The sequence below is a fragment of the Typopeltis vanoorti genome, chromosome 23 (genome assembly GCF_054136105.1).
Source record: "Typopeltis vanoorti isolate ZY-2024b chromosome 23, IOZ_Tvanoo_1.0, whole genome shotgun sequence".
NCBI lineage: Eukaryota > Metazoa > Arthropoda > Arachnida > Uropygi > Thelyphonidae > Typopeltis > Typopeltis vanoorti.
The window spans coordinates 38,725,949-38,743,780 of NC_143571.1; the positions used below are offsets into that span (position 1 = coordinate 38,725,949).

At 34.9% G+C, this 17,832-nt stretch overlaps 1 protein-coding gene across 2 annotated transcripts in view; it reads left to right on the plus strand.

Annotated features, from left to right (window-relative positions):
- Nucleotides 1–17,832, plus strand: part of LOC150093788 (cytoplasmic dynein 1 intermediate chain 1-like) — a 479,575-nt gene that overhangs the window by 324,197 nt on the left and 137,546 nt on the right. For both annotated transcript variants that reach the window (XM_090413194.1, XM_090413193.1), the window contains exons 8-9: nucleotides 245–344; nucleotides 16,981–17,106. In XM_090413194.1, the coding sequence (XP_090269320.1) occupies nucleotides 245–344; nucleotides 16,981–17,106 (226 nt within the window). The remainder of the gene's footprint in view (nucleotides 1–244; nucleotides 345–16,980; nucleotides 17,107–17,832) is intronic.

Here is a 17,832-nt window from a genome sequence, read left to right on the forward strand (position 1 = left end):
TAGTTATTCACTGAATTATCAATAAAACATATTTTCAATAATAGAATATAGCTTTCAGCTGTAAGCAGTTTGTAGGCTGTGATGGAATTATTTCATCGCATTAAAATTTTAATTCTCTTTCTTCTTTTAGAAACATGTTTTGAATGCTTTTTAATTCTGTTTGCTTTTATTTTATATTATAAAAGATTTTATCTGAGCATTAAGACTTGTGTTTTTAAAATTTCTTTTCTGTTTTGTTCATAAGGGATGATAAAAGTGGGATAAAACTTTCCCTCTGCCGAACCTTTTTTGATGATCACTGGTCAAAAAATCGTACTATTACCAGTTTTGATTGGTCCACTCAGGTAAGCTTTTCATTTTTTAATAATAATAATTATATTTTCTTTAAAAAAATACATACATTAGGATTTGCTTCTCCCTTCCATAGTAAATAGAATTAATAATGATTTTAATAATTAATAAATGATTTTTCCATTATATTGTAATTAGATGAAATAAAGGGAATAATAGTGAATTTATTCCATTACTTGCTTTACCGGTGAAACTGCATATTGAATTATGGATGAAAGAAAAAGAAAGGAAGGAATACTAATTTGTAAAAAAAAAAAAAAAAAAAAAAAAATGTGAAACAGCAACAGTCATAATACTGTTTACTGTACCTTTCTCTTTGTATATAAGAGAGCTTAAGGAAACACTGCAGAATTCAGAAGAAGGAATAAAGATTGGAGGTAGACAGATATTTGAAATAAGATATGCAGATGACAAGGCATTATTATCAAATACTGAAACAGGACTACAACATCTGTTGAACAGATTACTCGAATCTTGTATCAATTGTGGAATGAAAATTAACATCAGAAAAAAAAAAGGTAATGAAAATAGCAAGGAAAGAAGCAAATATGGATATCAGAATAAATGGGAAAAAATTGAATCAAGGAAAGAAGCAAATATGGATATCAGAATAAATGGGAAAAAATTGAATCAAGTAAAGACATTTAAATATCTAGGAAGTGTTATTAGCAGTGATGGAAGATGCAAAAGTGACAAAAACAAGAATAGTGATGGGAAGAGATGCCTTTAATAGAAAATGGAATTTATTCAGAAGTAAAATGGATAGAAAAATAAAGAAAAGACTAATAAAATATTATGTGTGGAGTGCTGCCCTCTATGCAGCTGAAACTTGGACATTAAAGAAAGAAGAAATTAAGATTTTGGAAAGCTTTGAGATGTGGATTTGGAGAAGGATGGAAAAAATCAAATGGACAGATAAAATAACTAATGGATAAGGCTTAAAAAACAGCAGAAGAAGAAAGAAGTCTGTTAAGGAGGATAAAAAGAAGCAAGGGAAACTTGATCGGACATATTCTGAGAGGGAATGGAATCATCAGAGATGCCATCAAAGGAAAAATAGACAGAAAAAGACCCAGAGGAAGAGTAAGGAAAACAATGCTAGATGACATGCTGAATGGAGACAGGTACACAACCTTGAAAGAGAAAGCTCAGAACAGAAGAGAGTGGAAGGAAAGTTTCTGCTACTAAAAGAAGAACCTTCTCAATTGCATAATACTCAAGAAGAATGGCCAAAGCTGTATAACTGAGAGGAGACCTCCACATAGCATTTAAAGGAATGCAGAGAACCGTCAAGGGCTCTTGACTTAATGTCCAATCCTCACCTCCTTGAGGTGCATCCAGTTAGGTATTTACCTAGATACTGAATGAGGCTAGGCTGACAATTTAGGATTTAGCCGACCAATTTGTATTCTTATTGGCTTAAACCACAATATAAAATGATGGTACAACATGACAGAATTTCGTGTCAGCTAGGGCAGTGGCAAGTTAAACAAACCCCCCCCCCCCTTTGTTTTCTCTAAGGAACCAGGGCGAACAGTGAAAAGTCAGCTACTTGAACAAATCCTGAAACACACCCCAACTCAACATCACCAGAGTTCAAGATCTGTACTATCAACATAATAAGCCTGAATGGCAAAGAAATGGAGCTAGCTGAGGAATTGGATAAGTACCAGATCGACATAATAGGGGTGACTGAAACAAAAAAGACCAAAACTGGTGAGATCTTTCTGAGCAATAAATACAAAATGTTATATTCAGGGAATGACAATCAAGGAAAAGAAGGAGTAGCCGTAGTATACAACACAAAATACGAGGCTAATCTTCTTGAATGGCAGTCAGTCTCAAGTAGAGTAATGTGGGCAAATATGAGAATGGGGAACTGGACAATGAGACTTATTTGTGCCTATGGTCCCACAGAAGGTTCTACTAAGGTAGAAGTGAAGGAATTTTTTGAGGCTTTAGAGAAAGCAACTGACACAATGAAAAAGGAAAAGTTGGTCCTTATTGGGGATCTAAATAGCAGAATAGAAAATAATTGTCAGACATGCAAAAATATTTTTGGAAAATTTGGAGAAAACAGCAAACCTAATAATAATGGCAAATACCTTCTCTCCATGTGAATTTGTGCAACATAAAAATGTGCACAAATTCACATGGAGAGAAGAGGCAAGGAATAAGAAAAGTCTCATGTTATTGTTAGATAGTGATGTTTTCTTACTGGTGCAGGACACTAAAGTGTACAAAGAATTTGAAATTGGAAGTGATCACCATTTTGTCTTGGCAAGATAAATTGATAAATTAGCATATTAAAAAGAAGAACATGTAAGAAAGTTTCATCATCATCTTCGTTTTTCCCTCTTTTACCTCGCAGTGTCGAGGATTAATTAATCATAGGACCTCAAACCGTTCACAGGATAAGGTGGTCACCCCCTGTGCCCTAGTGTATCCTATGTCCTTGGTCTAAACTGGGGGGGGGGGGAACCCTACTGTCCATGCCAAGACCAGCTAACTTGGCTATGGCTGAGGAAGATCCTTCAGCTCCTCATGTCTCCGATGGAAATCAAACCTAGGACACTCCTTCCCCAGGCATATGGTTGTGAAGTGTAGAGCCACTAGGCTAACCGTGCGCACTAAGAAAGTTTTAAAGTGAATGAAAGTTGAGTAGCTCTCAAATGTGAACTGTAGACTAAAATACACAAATATTATTAAAGAAAAAATGAAAGAGTTTCAGAACAAGAACAAAACCTTGGAGATTCAGTGGCAAGAGCCCTGAAGAAAACATTAATTGATTCAGCCAGAGAGGCATGTAGTGAGGCTGTCTGCAAGGACAGAAAAATCAGAAGTCCATGGTGGACACAGGAAGTTAAATAGGCAGTGAAGGAAAAGAAGAAAGTATATCAAAAGTTCATGGCAAACAAGTCAACTTTTGCTGGGAAGACTTTGGTAAGAACATAGAAAATAAATATCAGAAAGATGGCAAAATATTCTAGGCATTGTTGAAAAGGCTCAGAAATGGAGGAAAGAGTATTGTAAAAGGAATTAGAAATAATAAAGGTGACATATAAACTGGAGAAAAAAGATATCCTTGAAGTATGGAGTAATTACTTCGAAAAATTGCTAAATGAAACAATCAATGACAGCACAGTGATAAAAAAACACTCAACAGGCATGCAATCAAGAATACATATCCATACTTGAAGTAGAAAAAAAACATCAAAAGACTGAAATGTGGAAAGGCAATAGGAGTAGATGATATTCAACCAGAAATGCTGAAGTATGGAGGTATAAATTTCAATGGTTGCACGGCATAGTTCAGAAGGCCTGGACCTGGAGGATAATCTTCTTGAATGGCAAGCAACATCAAGTAGAGTGATGTGGACAGATATGGTGGGCAGGAACTGGACAATGAGACTTGTTTGTGTGTATGGTCCAGCGAAAGGTTCTACCAAGGAAGAAGTGGAGGAATTTTTCAAGCCATTGGCAGCTAACACAACAAAAATAAGGAAAGTTGATCCTTGTTGGAGATCTAAACAGCAGAGTAGAAAATGATTACCAGATATATAGAAATGGGAGAACTAGGGGACACCCATGGAAGCTGGGCAAGAGCGTGGTTAGCAGGGGTGTTAGAGCTGGGTTCTTTACTTTTAGAGTGGTAAATGAGTGGAATAAGCTGCCAGAGTCTGTTGTGGGTGCTATGACAGTGAGCGAGTTCAAGGCAAGGTATGATAGATACTGTGAGAATGTTGAACAGCTGTGTGAACATGATGTTTAGGGCCTCCCTCAATGAGTCTAAGGACTCCTGGAGTAGCCCGTGGTAATAATAATAATAATGTTCTGGGAAGTAAGTACACTCATACCTCGCTATACGGCTGAGATACGTTCGTGGAAAGTTGGCCGCAAAGCAAAATATTGTATAACGAATCATTTATTTTCATATAAAGCCGTATAAATTCGGTAAGATCCGTTCCAATTTTATAAAAAATTAGAAAATCGTTGCACCCTGGGTTTCTGGTTGAAAATGCATTTTATATTTCATTTAAAATATCGTTTCCATTAGTTATTAATAAAAACAAATATATAATTCTATAATACTAATAATATAAAATGAAATAAAACACAAATAACAAATGAACGTTTTTTTTTTTTAAATTTTCGAATCAGTCTGATGACGAATTGCATGACATCACTTTGTTAGTGTCACCATCTGTTGTTGTCTGAGGACCCGGTTTAAAAAATTTGTCCAACGTTTGTTCTAATGAATCCCTTTTCTTTTTGCAATTCTTTGTAGTAGTTAACAGCTGTGTTAATGCCGTTAGAAACTTTGGCGCTGCGTTCTTCATTAGGATCGTTTTGAAGTAGGATGTTTATTCCTTGTTCGAAATGAGTAAGCACATTCAATAAATCCTTTGAGGTTAATTGTTGGCAAACAACTAGCTCTTGTTGTTCCTCATCAAATGTACGGTTTGTTTCTAACTATAAATTCTTCGTTAGAAAGTGGTTCTCTATCAGCATCTAGCAAATCGATTACATCGCGTTCTTCCAAATCCTCAAAACCAAGTTCATTTGCTAGGTTCAATATATTTTGTCTCATTTCAGAAAGGAGTTCAAATTCAGAATCATTACTTGTAATGCATTCTGGCCAAATTTTTTTCCACACACATGGTTCATTGTGCTTGATTTCAACTCATTCCATGATTCGCTAATGTTGTCCACAGCATCTTTGATGTTGAATTTTTTCCAGGACGATTCACCATCGTCATATAAATTTATAAATGAAAACTTATAAATGAAACTATCGGTTTCATTTATAAGTTTTCGAAGGTTTTTCATATAATATGCCTTAAAAGTAGCTATTGCACCGTGATCCATTGGCTAGATTAGGGCCGTTGTTTTTTTAGGTAGAGATTCAATCTCCACATCTTCAGATAATTCAGATAAGTTAACTGGATGCCCTGGAGCATTATCCAACAGGAGCAAGAATTTGTTACTTACATTTTTCTCCTGCAAGTATTTTTTGACATCAGGGCAAAAATAATTTTTGAACCAATCTTTGAAGAGTATTTTGGTCATCCAAGTTTTTTGTTGGACCTCCAAATGATGGGCAATTGTTTCTTGTTCAATCCTTTTAAAGCTCTTGGATTTTCAGAAGCATATACCAAAAGCGATTTCAGCTTAAAATCCCCTGCCACATTCTCACCAAGGAGCAAAGTTAATCACTCTTTGGACACCTTATATCCAGATGCAGCCCTTTTGTTTTTTGAAATGCAAGTTCTTTCAGGCATTTGTTTCCAATAAAGTGCTGTTTCGTCCACATTAAAAACTTGTCGAGGAATGTATCCACCTCTTTCAATAATTGATTTCAAAATGTTTGGATAGGCTAGAGCTTCATCGCCGTCAGCACTAGCTGCTTCACCATTCATTTTTAATATTATACAAATTATGGCGATTTTTAAATTTTTCAAACCAACCGCGGCTTGCTAGAAAAGTTTCATCTGTCGGACCTTCACTAGTATCTTCACTCTTCAAATTTTCAAAAATACTTTTTGCCTTTTCCTGGATAGTCATTTGGCTCATTGACATTCTCTGTTGATTGTTGTCTTCAATCCATATGTTTAGTAATTTTTCGATTCTTTCCATATTGCTACTTCTTTGGCATGTTAATTTTGAAATACTTAAAGGTGCAGCTGACTGTGAATGTGCATTCAATTTTTCTTTGTTAGCGCGAATTGTTTGAACCGTAGATTTCGCAAGCCCTAATGCCTACATATGTCAACAATTTTTTTCAGAAGCTTCAATACGACGCAAAACATCTAGTTTAGTCTCTAGTGAGACAGATTTTTGGCTTCTTTTTTTTTAACTCCATCACTCTCCAAATTTAAAGAATGTTTCGGGCTCATGTTTCCCCCAAATACATACTGGATTCTATTTAAAAAACAAAAAATAATAACAGTTATAATGTACACACTTTATAGCAACACAAATACATACATATTTATTGAACACTTTAATATGTATTTACATACAAATGCATATTATGTACTTATCAACAATGTTTATAGTTGAAACAGAATGCAAGAAGAAACAAACACTTCTACTTTTGATACTGAGGATTTACCTAATTTACTAAACTGATCACTAAATACATCTACTCATGAACACGTTTACAAAAGGCGGGGATGAATTATGTGTTATGCAAAGATTGCGTGACTACAAGACGACGCAAATAGCATTCCTGAGCTGCGTGACCGGCCTTGAACACATGACAAAAGACGTACACAGGGGATGTCTCGACTTTTTGGCTGTATATTGAAAAATTGTGGACCGTAAATCGAAACTTAGCCATAATTACACAAGGCTGTTATAGCGAAAAGCCATATAAAGAGGGGCCGTATAGAGAGGTATTTGCTGTACTTGCTGGATAGAGTGTACTTGCTGGATTTCTGTTCAGGACATGGACTATTTATTACAATTACTAACACCATGTTCCAACATAAATATGTACACAAATTCACATAGAGGATGCAAGAAATAAGAAAAGTCCCATTCACTAAGTTATTGTTGATAGCAGTGCTTTCCACTGCTAGGAAATAGGAGGATACACAGGATTTGAAATTGGAAGTGATCATCATTTAGTGTCGAGCAGAATAAAATTGAATTGCATATTGAAGTGTAAGAAACTTTTAAAAATCAGTTGAGCAGCTTTCTGAGATAAACTATAGAATCATACACAAACATATTATTCAAGAAAAAATGAAACAGACTGAAACCAAGAACCAAATCCTTGAGATTCGGTGGCAAACCCTAAAGAAAACATTGATTCTGCCAGACTAGCATGTGGTGAGTCCACTCCATGATGAACTCAGGATGCTAAAGAGGCAGTCAAAAAAAAGAAAGAAGTGTATGGAAAGTTCCTAGCAAATAGGTAAGCAAAGCCCTGTGTAAAACTATCTCGACAAAAGTCATGGGAAGACTTTATTAAGAACAGAAAATAAATATCAGGAAGGTGGGAAAATATTCTGGAGGCTATCAAAAAAAGCTTAGAAATGGAGGAAAGAGAAATGTAAAAAGAATCAGAGATAAAGGTGACATGAAAACTAAAGATATTCTAGATGTATGGAGTAATTATTTTGAAAGATAGCTAAATGAAACAAGCAGTTGCAGCATGATGGTAGAAAGCACGGAACAGGAACCTATCAGTGCCTGATATATATATATATATATATATATCAGATAGATAGATAGATATATAAAAAAGAAACCTATTGAAAACCTAAAATGTGGGAAGGCAACTGAAGTTCATGACATTCAATCAGAAATGCTCAAACATGGAGGTATAATAATTTTCCAGTGGTTGCATAGCATACATCAGAAGGCCTGGTCAAAGAATTGAATTCTGAATGATTGGAGTAGAGCTCTTGTAGTATATACCCATCTATGGAACAGTGTGAGAGTTACAGAGCAATTTCCCTACTGAGTGTTCCTGGTAATAGTTATACAAGCATACTTCAGAAATTGCTAAGAAAAATTGTGGAAGGGAAGTTTGAAGAAGAACAAGCAGGATTCAGGCCAAATAGATGAAATGAATTATCAAATAAAGATGATGTGTGCGATAAGAGTAATCATAATGGGAAGCTTTAACTATCCAAGCATTGACTCTGCAGCAGTGAAATCTGATTAGAAGAATGAAACTGAATTTATCGAGCTGTTGTGAGTCAACTTCATGAAGGATTGACAGAAAGAACTTGAGGTCAAAGAGTGTTTAATCTAATTATAGTGTGAGAGGAGTATTTCTGTTAAAGACAACCATTCTGCCTCCAAGTGGTGGTGGTGGTGGTGATCATGTGGTACTTACTTAGGAAGTGGCTAAGTTCATGAATGCTTCATTCAGAAAAGTTTACATGCTGTACTATTTATTTATTTCATATCCAAACACAGGTGGTACAGTAATAAATGATTGGTACAACAATTTTACAACTAATTAGGATATATTACAAATGAGAACAACTTAAATTTAATAGATAAATTATAAAGGGAATAATTGGTAAAAATATAAATGGAATTGAAAACTGTATACAAATTATATATAATAAATATAGTAAATAGTATATAAGGTACTGGAGGAACAATTGCTCTTTCTGTGCAAAATGTAAGGTCCTCTTTGGTGCAAGGTGACTGAAGAAGAGGCAAGAAAGGTGTTCCATGGACTGAGTTGTCCCACACTCACATTTATCAGGTCCAGTGAGGAAGCCCCATTTGATGAGATTTTGTTTGCAACATCCTATCATTTGTAGGCTGTTGAGGCTTTACCAGGTGTTCTAGTCCAAGTGGGCAGCAAGTGGAAGATGTTCAGCTATTGGATTACCAGTATTATTCTCTGGGTATACCATTGTTGAAGCCTTGTCTCTGGAGGGTTTTTTGGGTGGTTCAACAGTTGCTAGTAAGCTATGTTGAGATCTTAGTCTTTGAGACACTGGAGTCTGACCAAATAGTGGGTGCTCATCATTTTGTCAGCTTCTTTCATCAACTGAGAATGCATATCTTGTTGAAAGGGGAGCAATACCGGTCAAAGTATACAGATCTCTTAATGGTGTTAGTTTCAGGCATTCTGTTATTAAGCAGCAACTCTCATTCAATGCTGGGTCCAATTTTTCAGCATGGCAGTATCTGGACCATACAGGACCAGCATATTCAGTAGGTGAATAACAAAGGGCCAAGGCAGAAGATCTTGGTGTACTAGGGTTCTGCACTCCATTTGGAGGAAGTAAGCTTTCTTAGTTTATTGTTTCTTGCATTAACTTTTGCCTTCATTTTTTTTTGTATGTGTTTTATATGAATGAGTGTGATCGAGAGTCAAATATAGACTGGGTTCCAGGAATGTTCTATATGGGATCCTTCCCAAGAAATCTGTAGCTTCTTGTTGGGTTCCTTATTGCTAGGTGGAAAAGGCCAGTCTGGGTTTTCAAGGGGTTTGATTTTGATTGATTATTGCTATAATATGTGGTTAGACTATTTAAGGAAAGTGATAGGATAGTTTCAATAGACTTGAAATTATTTGATTGAGTGGCGAAGGCAAGGTCATCATCATAAATAAAACTTCTAGTTTCTGGAAATAGGGAAATCATTCACAGATGTTGAAAAGTAATGGTGATAACACAGTTCCCCGGGGAAAGCATTTGGGGGGGATTGCCAACCACTCTTCCCCCCAAGCCTACAAAAAAAAAGCATCTGTTTTGCAAGAGGGATTGTCAGGAGGACAAGGTGATAGTCTCTAGTTATTCAATATATTTTATTTCTCAGTGTGAGATGGTTTATGGCAGTGCTTCTCAAACTTATGGATGTAAAGGTCCCGTTGGAAAAATTAAAATATTTCACAGCCACCATTGAAAAAAAATTTCATAATACAGACATATTATTATAATATTTATTGTATTTATATTCAATACAAAACATATACAGCGAATATTGCAAAAATCAACTCCAAATATTACATTTTTAGCATCTTACATACACATTTGACATGCACATTATCTTATATTTTTATATAGATAGATATACTGTTATTGTACATTTGCAGTACAAGCACATGAAACGTGAAACAATTGGTAATAAAGTAAGAATTAAAAACATAAGAGAAGTTCAATAACAATTTAATGTGATGGATAATTGTTTTATCCTAGTGTAAAGAAATAAAGTTTGCACATGAAGTAAGTATATTAGCAGCTAAGGTTTTTTTTTTTTTTTTTTTTTTTTTTAAAAAAAATTACTTGCTCTCACCCACAAAATTTTATTTTGTAAAGCTGTGGTGCATTTTGTACCATGGGTAGTCTAAGGATATTTTATTTTCTATTTATCTTTTAGTCTGAAGACTGCTTGTTTATATATATTTTTAGTATGCATCTACCAACCATCCTATTATCCACAGTACCAGCTTCATGTCCATCCCCATCTGCTCTAGTTGGTGTAACTGAGTTCCATGCAGTGCCTATCAAATGCATTTACAAAGTGCAGTAGTATATCATCATGTTACCATTCCCTAAATCAAACTCATCTTTCACTCTATTATAAAAAGTGAGTAAATTACTAGGGCATATGACCTACCCTTCATAAAGCCATGTTTCCATCAGAGTATCTACAGGAACAGCATGGCTTTATGAAGGATATGTCTTTAGCACTTTTACAACCACCACTGAGATACTTGTCTATCTATAATACCTCTGTTTTGGAGTCTTATGCAATGGAACTGTTTTGCTTCTTTTCACTCCCTTTGAATCTTATCAGAACGAAAGACTTAAACAGCCTGGTTAGAGCTGCTCTTAATTCTCCTTCATGCTCTTGTAATGCACATGCCAATATCCTCAGCACCTCCATTTCATCTGTTTTCTCTTTCCCACATCAGTTCTTGTCATCACATATGGTAACAAATATTGTGTTAAATACTCACATGTGAGAGGTTGAAGAACCTGCAGCACACTATGCAGGCAAAAATTAGGTGGGAAAGAACCTGTTGACATTTTTCTTGAAGAGCTGGAGTTGTAGTTGTTTAGCAGGCCTGTTCTAGAGAATAGAAGCCAGTGAATAAAGTTGAAGAGGAGAAGTACATTCAGTTTGTTTGAATTTAGACAGCAAAAGTATGTTGGATAGCTGCTGTTTGTGTTTCAGCAAGTTAGCATAGGAATGTGGAAAGCATATCAATGGTGGATAACAGTTTAGCTAAGCAGTAGCCATGTAGAGACAGAAGACTTAAAAGGACATTGGTTAAAATGAGTTATCGAGAAAAATCATCGATCAGCTGAACCACCCTCCTCTGCATCTCACCAGTAACTTTTAGGGTAATCCTGTGCATGCTCAAAACATGATAATGGTATTCTAATATTGGACAAGTGTTTGACACAATTCCATTGCATCGCATTAAATGTTGAGGAAGCATTTCATGTGATGTAATCGTGCCAGGAAAAGTTATAAATGCCAGTAATTGAATATCTAATCTTGTCTGGTGATGATCCTTTTTGCATGACAAAGGATAGAGATATGTGTTTTGTAGTCATTGAAGGGGACTAAGTTATCCTCATTTCATCAAAAAATGGTATGATGGTTGGTATTTTTGGTATTTAAAGAGCTGATTGCAGATGATTCTGAAGCTTGAGATGTTTAGGTAGTGAGGCATCTTAAATGAGTCGGAGGAATGGAGTGTACTGTCATTAGTAAAACTATGGATAGATATTTTGTTAGTGAGAAAAAGCTATTCATGTATAAAAGAAAGAGCAGCAGGAGGAAGAACAGAGTCTGGAGACACTCCTGCATTAGCTGAGAAGCCATCCTCTGTGATCAGCTAGGGTGTTCATGAAATTGGCTACACAATTAGAAGATGAAAAGTAAGATGGCAGTTTCCCACCATGCTAGATCCACTCACATGCTCTGGAAATATCAGTAGTAGCGCAGGTTTCTCCAAACCTTTCCATGTCATGAAAGATTTGCAGGTATAGATTATGGCATAATCCATACATCAGAGCCAGATGACTTTTTGCTATTTAGGTTATTTAAGACCCTTCTGATGCCTTCCTGCAAAAATAGTACAGAAAACATACGGTATACTCATTATGGTGTGACAAGAGGCTATTTGTCTTGGTCCTTTATGCAAGAATAAGTTGGAGAAAAAGAATAATTCCAGGAAGTCAGCTTTATTCTTCAGCAGTAATGTTGTTCCACAGTGCTATCTGGATGAGAAAAGAAGTGGAAGTATAGATGAATAGAAATTACACTTAATTTTCTTTGCATCACAGAAGGTAATGAGTGCTATTTGTATAGCAAATGAGCACTTTGCTTTTTAAAGTCAGATTTGGATTTTTGGTTGTTGGTTTTGCATTTATTACAAAACTGTTGTCTTAGGATGATAGTCTCCCAGATCTTTGGCAAATAAATACAAATTAAGAGAGAGCCCCTTGCAATTTCTATAAAATAAATAAAATGTTGCATCCTTCGTTATAGGATGATAATGGAGTGAAGTTCTTGTCTTGAGCCACTACTTGTGGTATGGTGTCCCCCCCCCCTCTTTCCCATGGACTGGTTTGATATATCTATTGTGTTAAATGTCTGTTGTGCCAAATTCTGTTCAAAAGTCAGTCTTTTGAATAGAATTTGGAATGAAGGCCTCCATTTCAGTGTGGCTTATGTCTTATTTTAGTAATATGCTTACAGCAAGTTCAGATCATATGAGTACCTCAGGGTATAAACATCACAAACTACAAATATGATAAACACATACTACTTAATTAGGTGGTTGTAACTGAAAAGGAACTAATATCCTGACAAGGTGTCCTCTAGGGATCAGATAAAAATTAAGTTAATTCAGGAAAGTCAGACTAAATGTAGTTTTAAAATGATGGTCTCTCAGATCTTTGGCAAATTAATACAAATTAAGAGGGGAACCCCCCTCCCCTCCAGCTACTGAATTTAGGGACCTTTGCAATATTTTTTTAGCCAAGGATTGCAACTCCTATAAAATAGATACTATGTTCCCTCCCATCTTCGCCCACCCTTCCTGCAACCAACACACAAGATCACAGCAAAATTCTTAACTCTTATGTTCAGGATGTATCAGAAAAGATACCTAAAGTGCTATGCAGATATATTCTCTATGCCACTTTTGAATCACACGTCCAACTTGCAATCTTCAGTGATTCTTCTAAGGATCAACTTCAACCTCTGGTAGATCCTGATCCTGGAGTGTGTGAAGTTTCTTGTGCCTATAACATAGCTTACTTTGGACAGACTGGCATATGTATTAACATCCACTTTGAAGAATGTAAAAACTGTGGCTGCGATCATCTGTATGGCAATCATGACTGGCAGGCCACGTTCTTGATTTTCTTTCACAGAACATTAAATGGAAGAAAAGACAACTGTGCTGCATAGAACTCACTATAAGTTTGAGAGAATATTCTTAGAATTAGCATTAACTACCAAAGATCTGTGGGGCTGCCATTCTAAGACCATATTTAGCCAGACTTTTCTGACTTTTAAGAATAAGTTTTTATTTGACCCCTAGAGGGCACCTTGTCAGGATATAGTTCCTTCTTGATTCTAATTTGAATTGTTTCTACAACTATCTTAGAGCTATGTGTTTACCACAAAGGTCAGAAATAGATTCTAAATTTGGCATTTTCCCACATGGATACAGAACCTCTTCCGTCATATAATATTTTTTGTGATATTTAATTTTTTGAAAGAGAGCAGGGTAGACCATGAGAAGAAATAATCTTAGATATGCTGCTCATACAGCAGATAATAGCCAATCTCCTTGTCATAATGTGGCCTTGATAGTGTCTCTCACATACCACTACTTGTACTCCTCTCTCTCTCTAGGTACAACCTGCTTAGTATGTGGCAGAAGGGCTACTATGTTTCACTAAAGCAAATACAAATTTGAAAGACATTTTTCTGGTACCAGGAAACCCAATCTAAATAAATATGGTTGTGTTAAACTTTCCAAGATTTGAGAAACATTAATACTTAGATCTCCCACCCAAAAGCTACAGCTAGCCTTCAGGAATATAGACCTCTAGTTTAACAACTCCTACTTATTGTTTGTGTGTGTGTGTGTCATTACAGTTTTTATATTGTACCCCAGAAGATATTTGTGACAGAGATGAAATATTGAACTATCAAACCTGTTTTGTTTAAAACAATTAAGCAAAATTATTTCTTTGTGCTGTTTTCATTCCACTAAATCTAATTATCAGCTTAAATTTGCACCTAAGTCTTAATACATGTTTGCTAATTCTGTGATGTGTAAGCATAGTACACAAAGCTAAACGATATGGTAAGTGGAAAGTCCATTTATCTGTTGAACTTAACCAGCTAATCTTCATTAAAAATATGCAGGAACACAGTAATTTATACATACCTGTGTAAAGTTTAAAATCAAATTTCACTCCTCTGAGCCCTCCGAATCTATAGACATACTTGCTTTTAATTACTTCGAGAATAGTTGACAACCACTCAACAAAACTTTAACAAAGCCATTAGCTCTCTTCACACTGAACCCTCTTTAATTCTTACCTTGGAACTTTGGAGTATTCTCTCTGATATTTCAAATAAACTTGCCCATAATTATTTTCAAAAAAAATAAAGAAAAAACATACAATTTGATGATCTATGGAGATCTTTTCTCAACTGCAGCATTAGTCTATTCAGGTTGTCATCAACCTTTTGTAAAAAAAGGCTTGACTAAACAGCCGTGAGCATCCATAACTTCAACCGAAACTTTGTAGTAGCACCTTGTCAAGTTTCAACATCTAGTTCTCCTGTTGCATATAGTGTAGTGTCCACAGCCTTTTTCAACATATTGCCATTGACATCAGGCTCAACTTAGCTGACTTCCTTATGCAAGCTTCACAACCTAAAAAATCTCTCCAACAACCAACTTTCTATGAATTACATAAAGACAAAAATATAATTACCAGAGCCAATAAGGATAGTGCTACTCTGGACTCAGTACTAGTGAATACAATCAAAAAGGAACATGTTGAAGACTACACCTTGTACAAACCTCTAGATATTGAGCCCAGGAAAAAAAAAAAAAAAAAAAAGGACACTAAATATAAAGAGAGATAAAGGGTGTAGTAGGCTCCCTTCTCTCCTACTCTAGCCAATTTCTATATGAAGCATTTTGAAAAACATGCTTTTGTTACTGCAATTCCCAAACCTTCTGTCTGGTTAAGATACAAAAAATAAGTAAATAAATAAATAACAATTTTCCATCTTTTCTAGATAATATTAATCTCATGTCTATTCATTGACTTTCTCAGTTTACAGAAAACCAATCCACACTGGTAGATATACACACACAAATTTCCCCATTATCCCCTCTCCCAACAATATGATATCATAAAAAAAAACCTTGTTTCAACCAGACTTCCCTCATAGTTGAATTATCCTGTATTTATTGTACCTTCCTGTCTGATGGCTATAATACCAAAAATAAATAAAATAATAATAATAACAGTCATTCCTCTTATCACTTTACATCCTTTCAACAAACTTGGAGATCTACCATCATCTACCTTGAAGAACAAGAAATACATCTGCTTCCACAAGTATGGTCAGTCAGATTTAGCTGAATAGGCCTTGGATACATCTGCAGAATCTAATGGGGAAAAAACTATGCTTCATTGTAGCAAATACAAACCTTACTTTTTTTGTAATCAGCAACAGATTTTAAAAAGCCCACTGAATCTAAATAAATATGGTTGTGTTCAACTTCTCAAGAGATTTTTGAAACGTTAATTCTATCAGCACCCATGAAGAGTGCTCCTTTTAAGAATTCAGATTTCTAGTCTAACATCTTTCAGGTATTTTTTTTCTATATGTGTGTGTGTGTGTTATTACAGTTTTTATATTATATCCCAGAAGATGACTCTGTGGTAGAGATGAAATCATGGAACTGTTAAACCTTTAATTGTTTCTTTGTGCTTTTTTATTCAATTAAACCTAATTATGAGTTAACTCCAAACACATTTCTTAACTAGTTCCCAAATCACTAGTAATTTCTTCACTTTCAAGTACCTTCAACCATTATAGATTTGAAAGCTGGCTTTTAAGATGTGTCACAATCTCTCATCTATTAATTCACATAATATCACTTTTAATCTGGCATCTCCACTTGCCAGTTTATCTTCCAATAATCAGGTGATTACACTCCCAACTAGAGACAAAACTGAAAAATGATTCACAGTTACATATTCTTGGTTCCATGTTTCTTCTGTTGTGTGCTGTACTTATGTTAGAAACTCCAGGAATTCACTTTCTTTATTATGTTTGGTTGATTTTTCCTTCTAGTGTCCTATAATGACCACTCACCCCTGGCACTCATTAAACAAATTTGTTAAAACCTGCCTTCTTTACTATACCTCACAGCATCCTCTACAGAGTCCCTCCCATTTTCATCATAATTCTCTACTCTGATGAGATAATTATCATGCAGTCATTAGCAGGAGAATTGTTTCATCAGAGTAGAGAATTGTCTCTCAATTTCTATTCCTGTAAGAGTATCATCCTCAGTCAATGTTATTTCACTAATACTCATCATTTTTTGGACAGATTAAATTGGCTAAGGTAATGATCTCATGTCACTTATTTTTTGTATTTGTATATAAAGAATGCAGTGCATTTCTAGATCATATTATCTGTAAACCCATTGTTGCTTTCTCCTGTTTCAACAAATCTTACAACTTTCTATTAATTGTTTTTCCTCTACAGTTATCATCCTCATCCCAGTCACTCTATTGCCAGACATTAGCTTCCCTAAATTCCTACTCTAGTTATTCAAATGCAACTCATCTTCTGTGCAGTACCTTTTTACCATTAAACACATCCCAAATATTCACAAACTCCAAAGTTCTCTTTCCACGTGTTTTGGCTATATTTCCATTTGTCTTTGCTCCTACTCAAGATTATCCAACCTTGGTAATATGCTCAAATTCCTATAAGGATTTTGAACGTATCTCTCATTTATGAGAGATCAATTATATATATTTTAATAGTTATATTTTTGTAATATAGTATAATATATATTGACTAGAATATCCTCTTCATATGATATCAAGTGCACTAAAAATATTCTAATTTCAGTTCCCAGAACTTCTAGTTGCATCTTACAACAACAATGAAGATTCCCCACATGATCCAGATGGTGTGTGTCTGATTTGGAACTCAAAATTTAAAAAAACAACACCAGAATACATTTTCCACTGTCAGGTATCTGCTTATCTGTCTGTATTGTGTAGATATTTCTTATTATGAATCATCCTTTAGTACCATTCCTTTACAAGAAAAAAAATTGCTCTGTCACAAAGTTTTATAAGCAGAATTAATGTAGAGAAAATTCATTCTAAAGAGCAAATTAATTAAAATTTACTCTTTTTAAATTACAGTATATTTCCCATAGCTTCATAAGTGTACAGTGCTATATTTAACACAAAGACAAAAATGGCAGCAGCACATAAGTTGCACATCTAAGATTTTGTTCTCCTTATTAAAGAAGAAAAATAGTAAGGTAATAGCAATATTAATATTGGTATTAATATTGCTATTACCTTACTGAAAAATAGTAAGGGGGGAGATGCACACAGGATTCTACGATAGGATAACATGTGTAAGTTTTATGATTCTTTATCAACAACTTTCTTCCATATTTATCTTTGATTTGTCAGGTCTTTGTTATTCATGATCCTTACATTTTGGTCTGTGAAATAGTTAACTGTGTTAGTTCACCTAAATGTCTTTGTTTCTCTTTTTCACCTCCATTCTGCATAAAACACCCATTTGACTAATGCTGTGTGCTTTCTAATATCTTCATTTTTAATATGCAAATTAACTTGAAGTAATTCTTATTTTTAGCCTTTGTCCAAACAAAAGTAAACATTTGCAAGTGTGCATATATATATATATATGCACACTTGCAAATGTTTATATACATAGGTT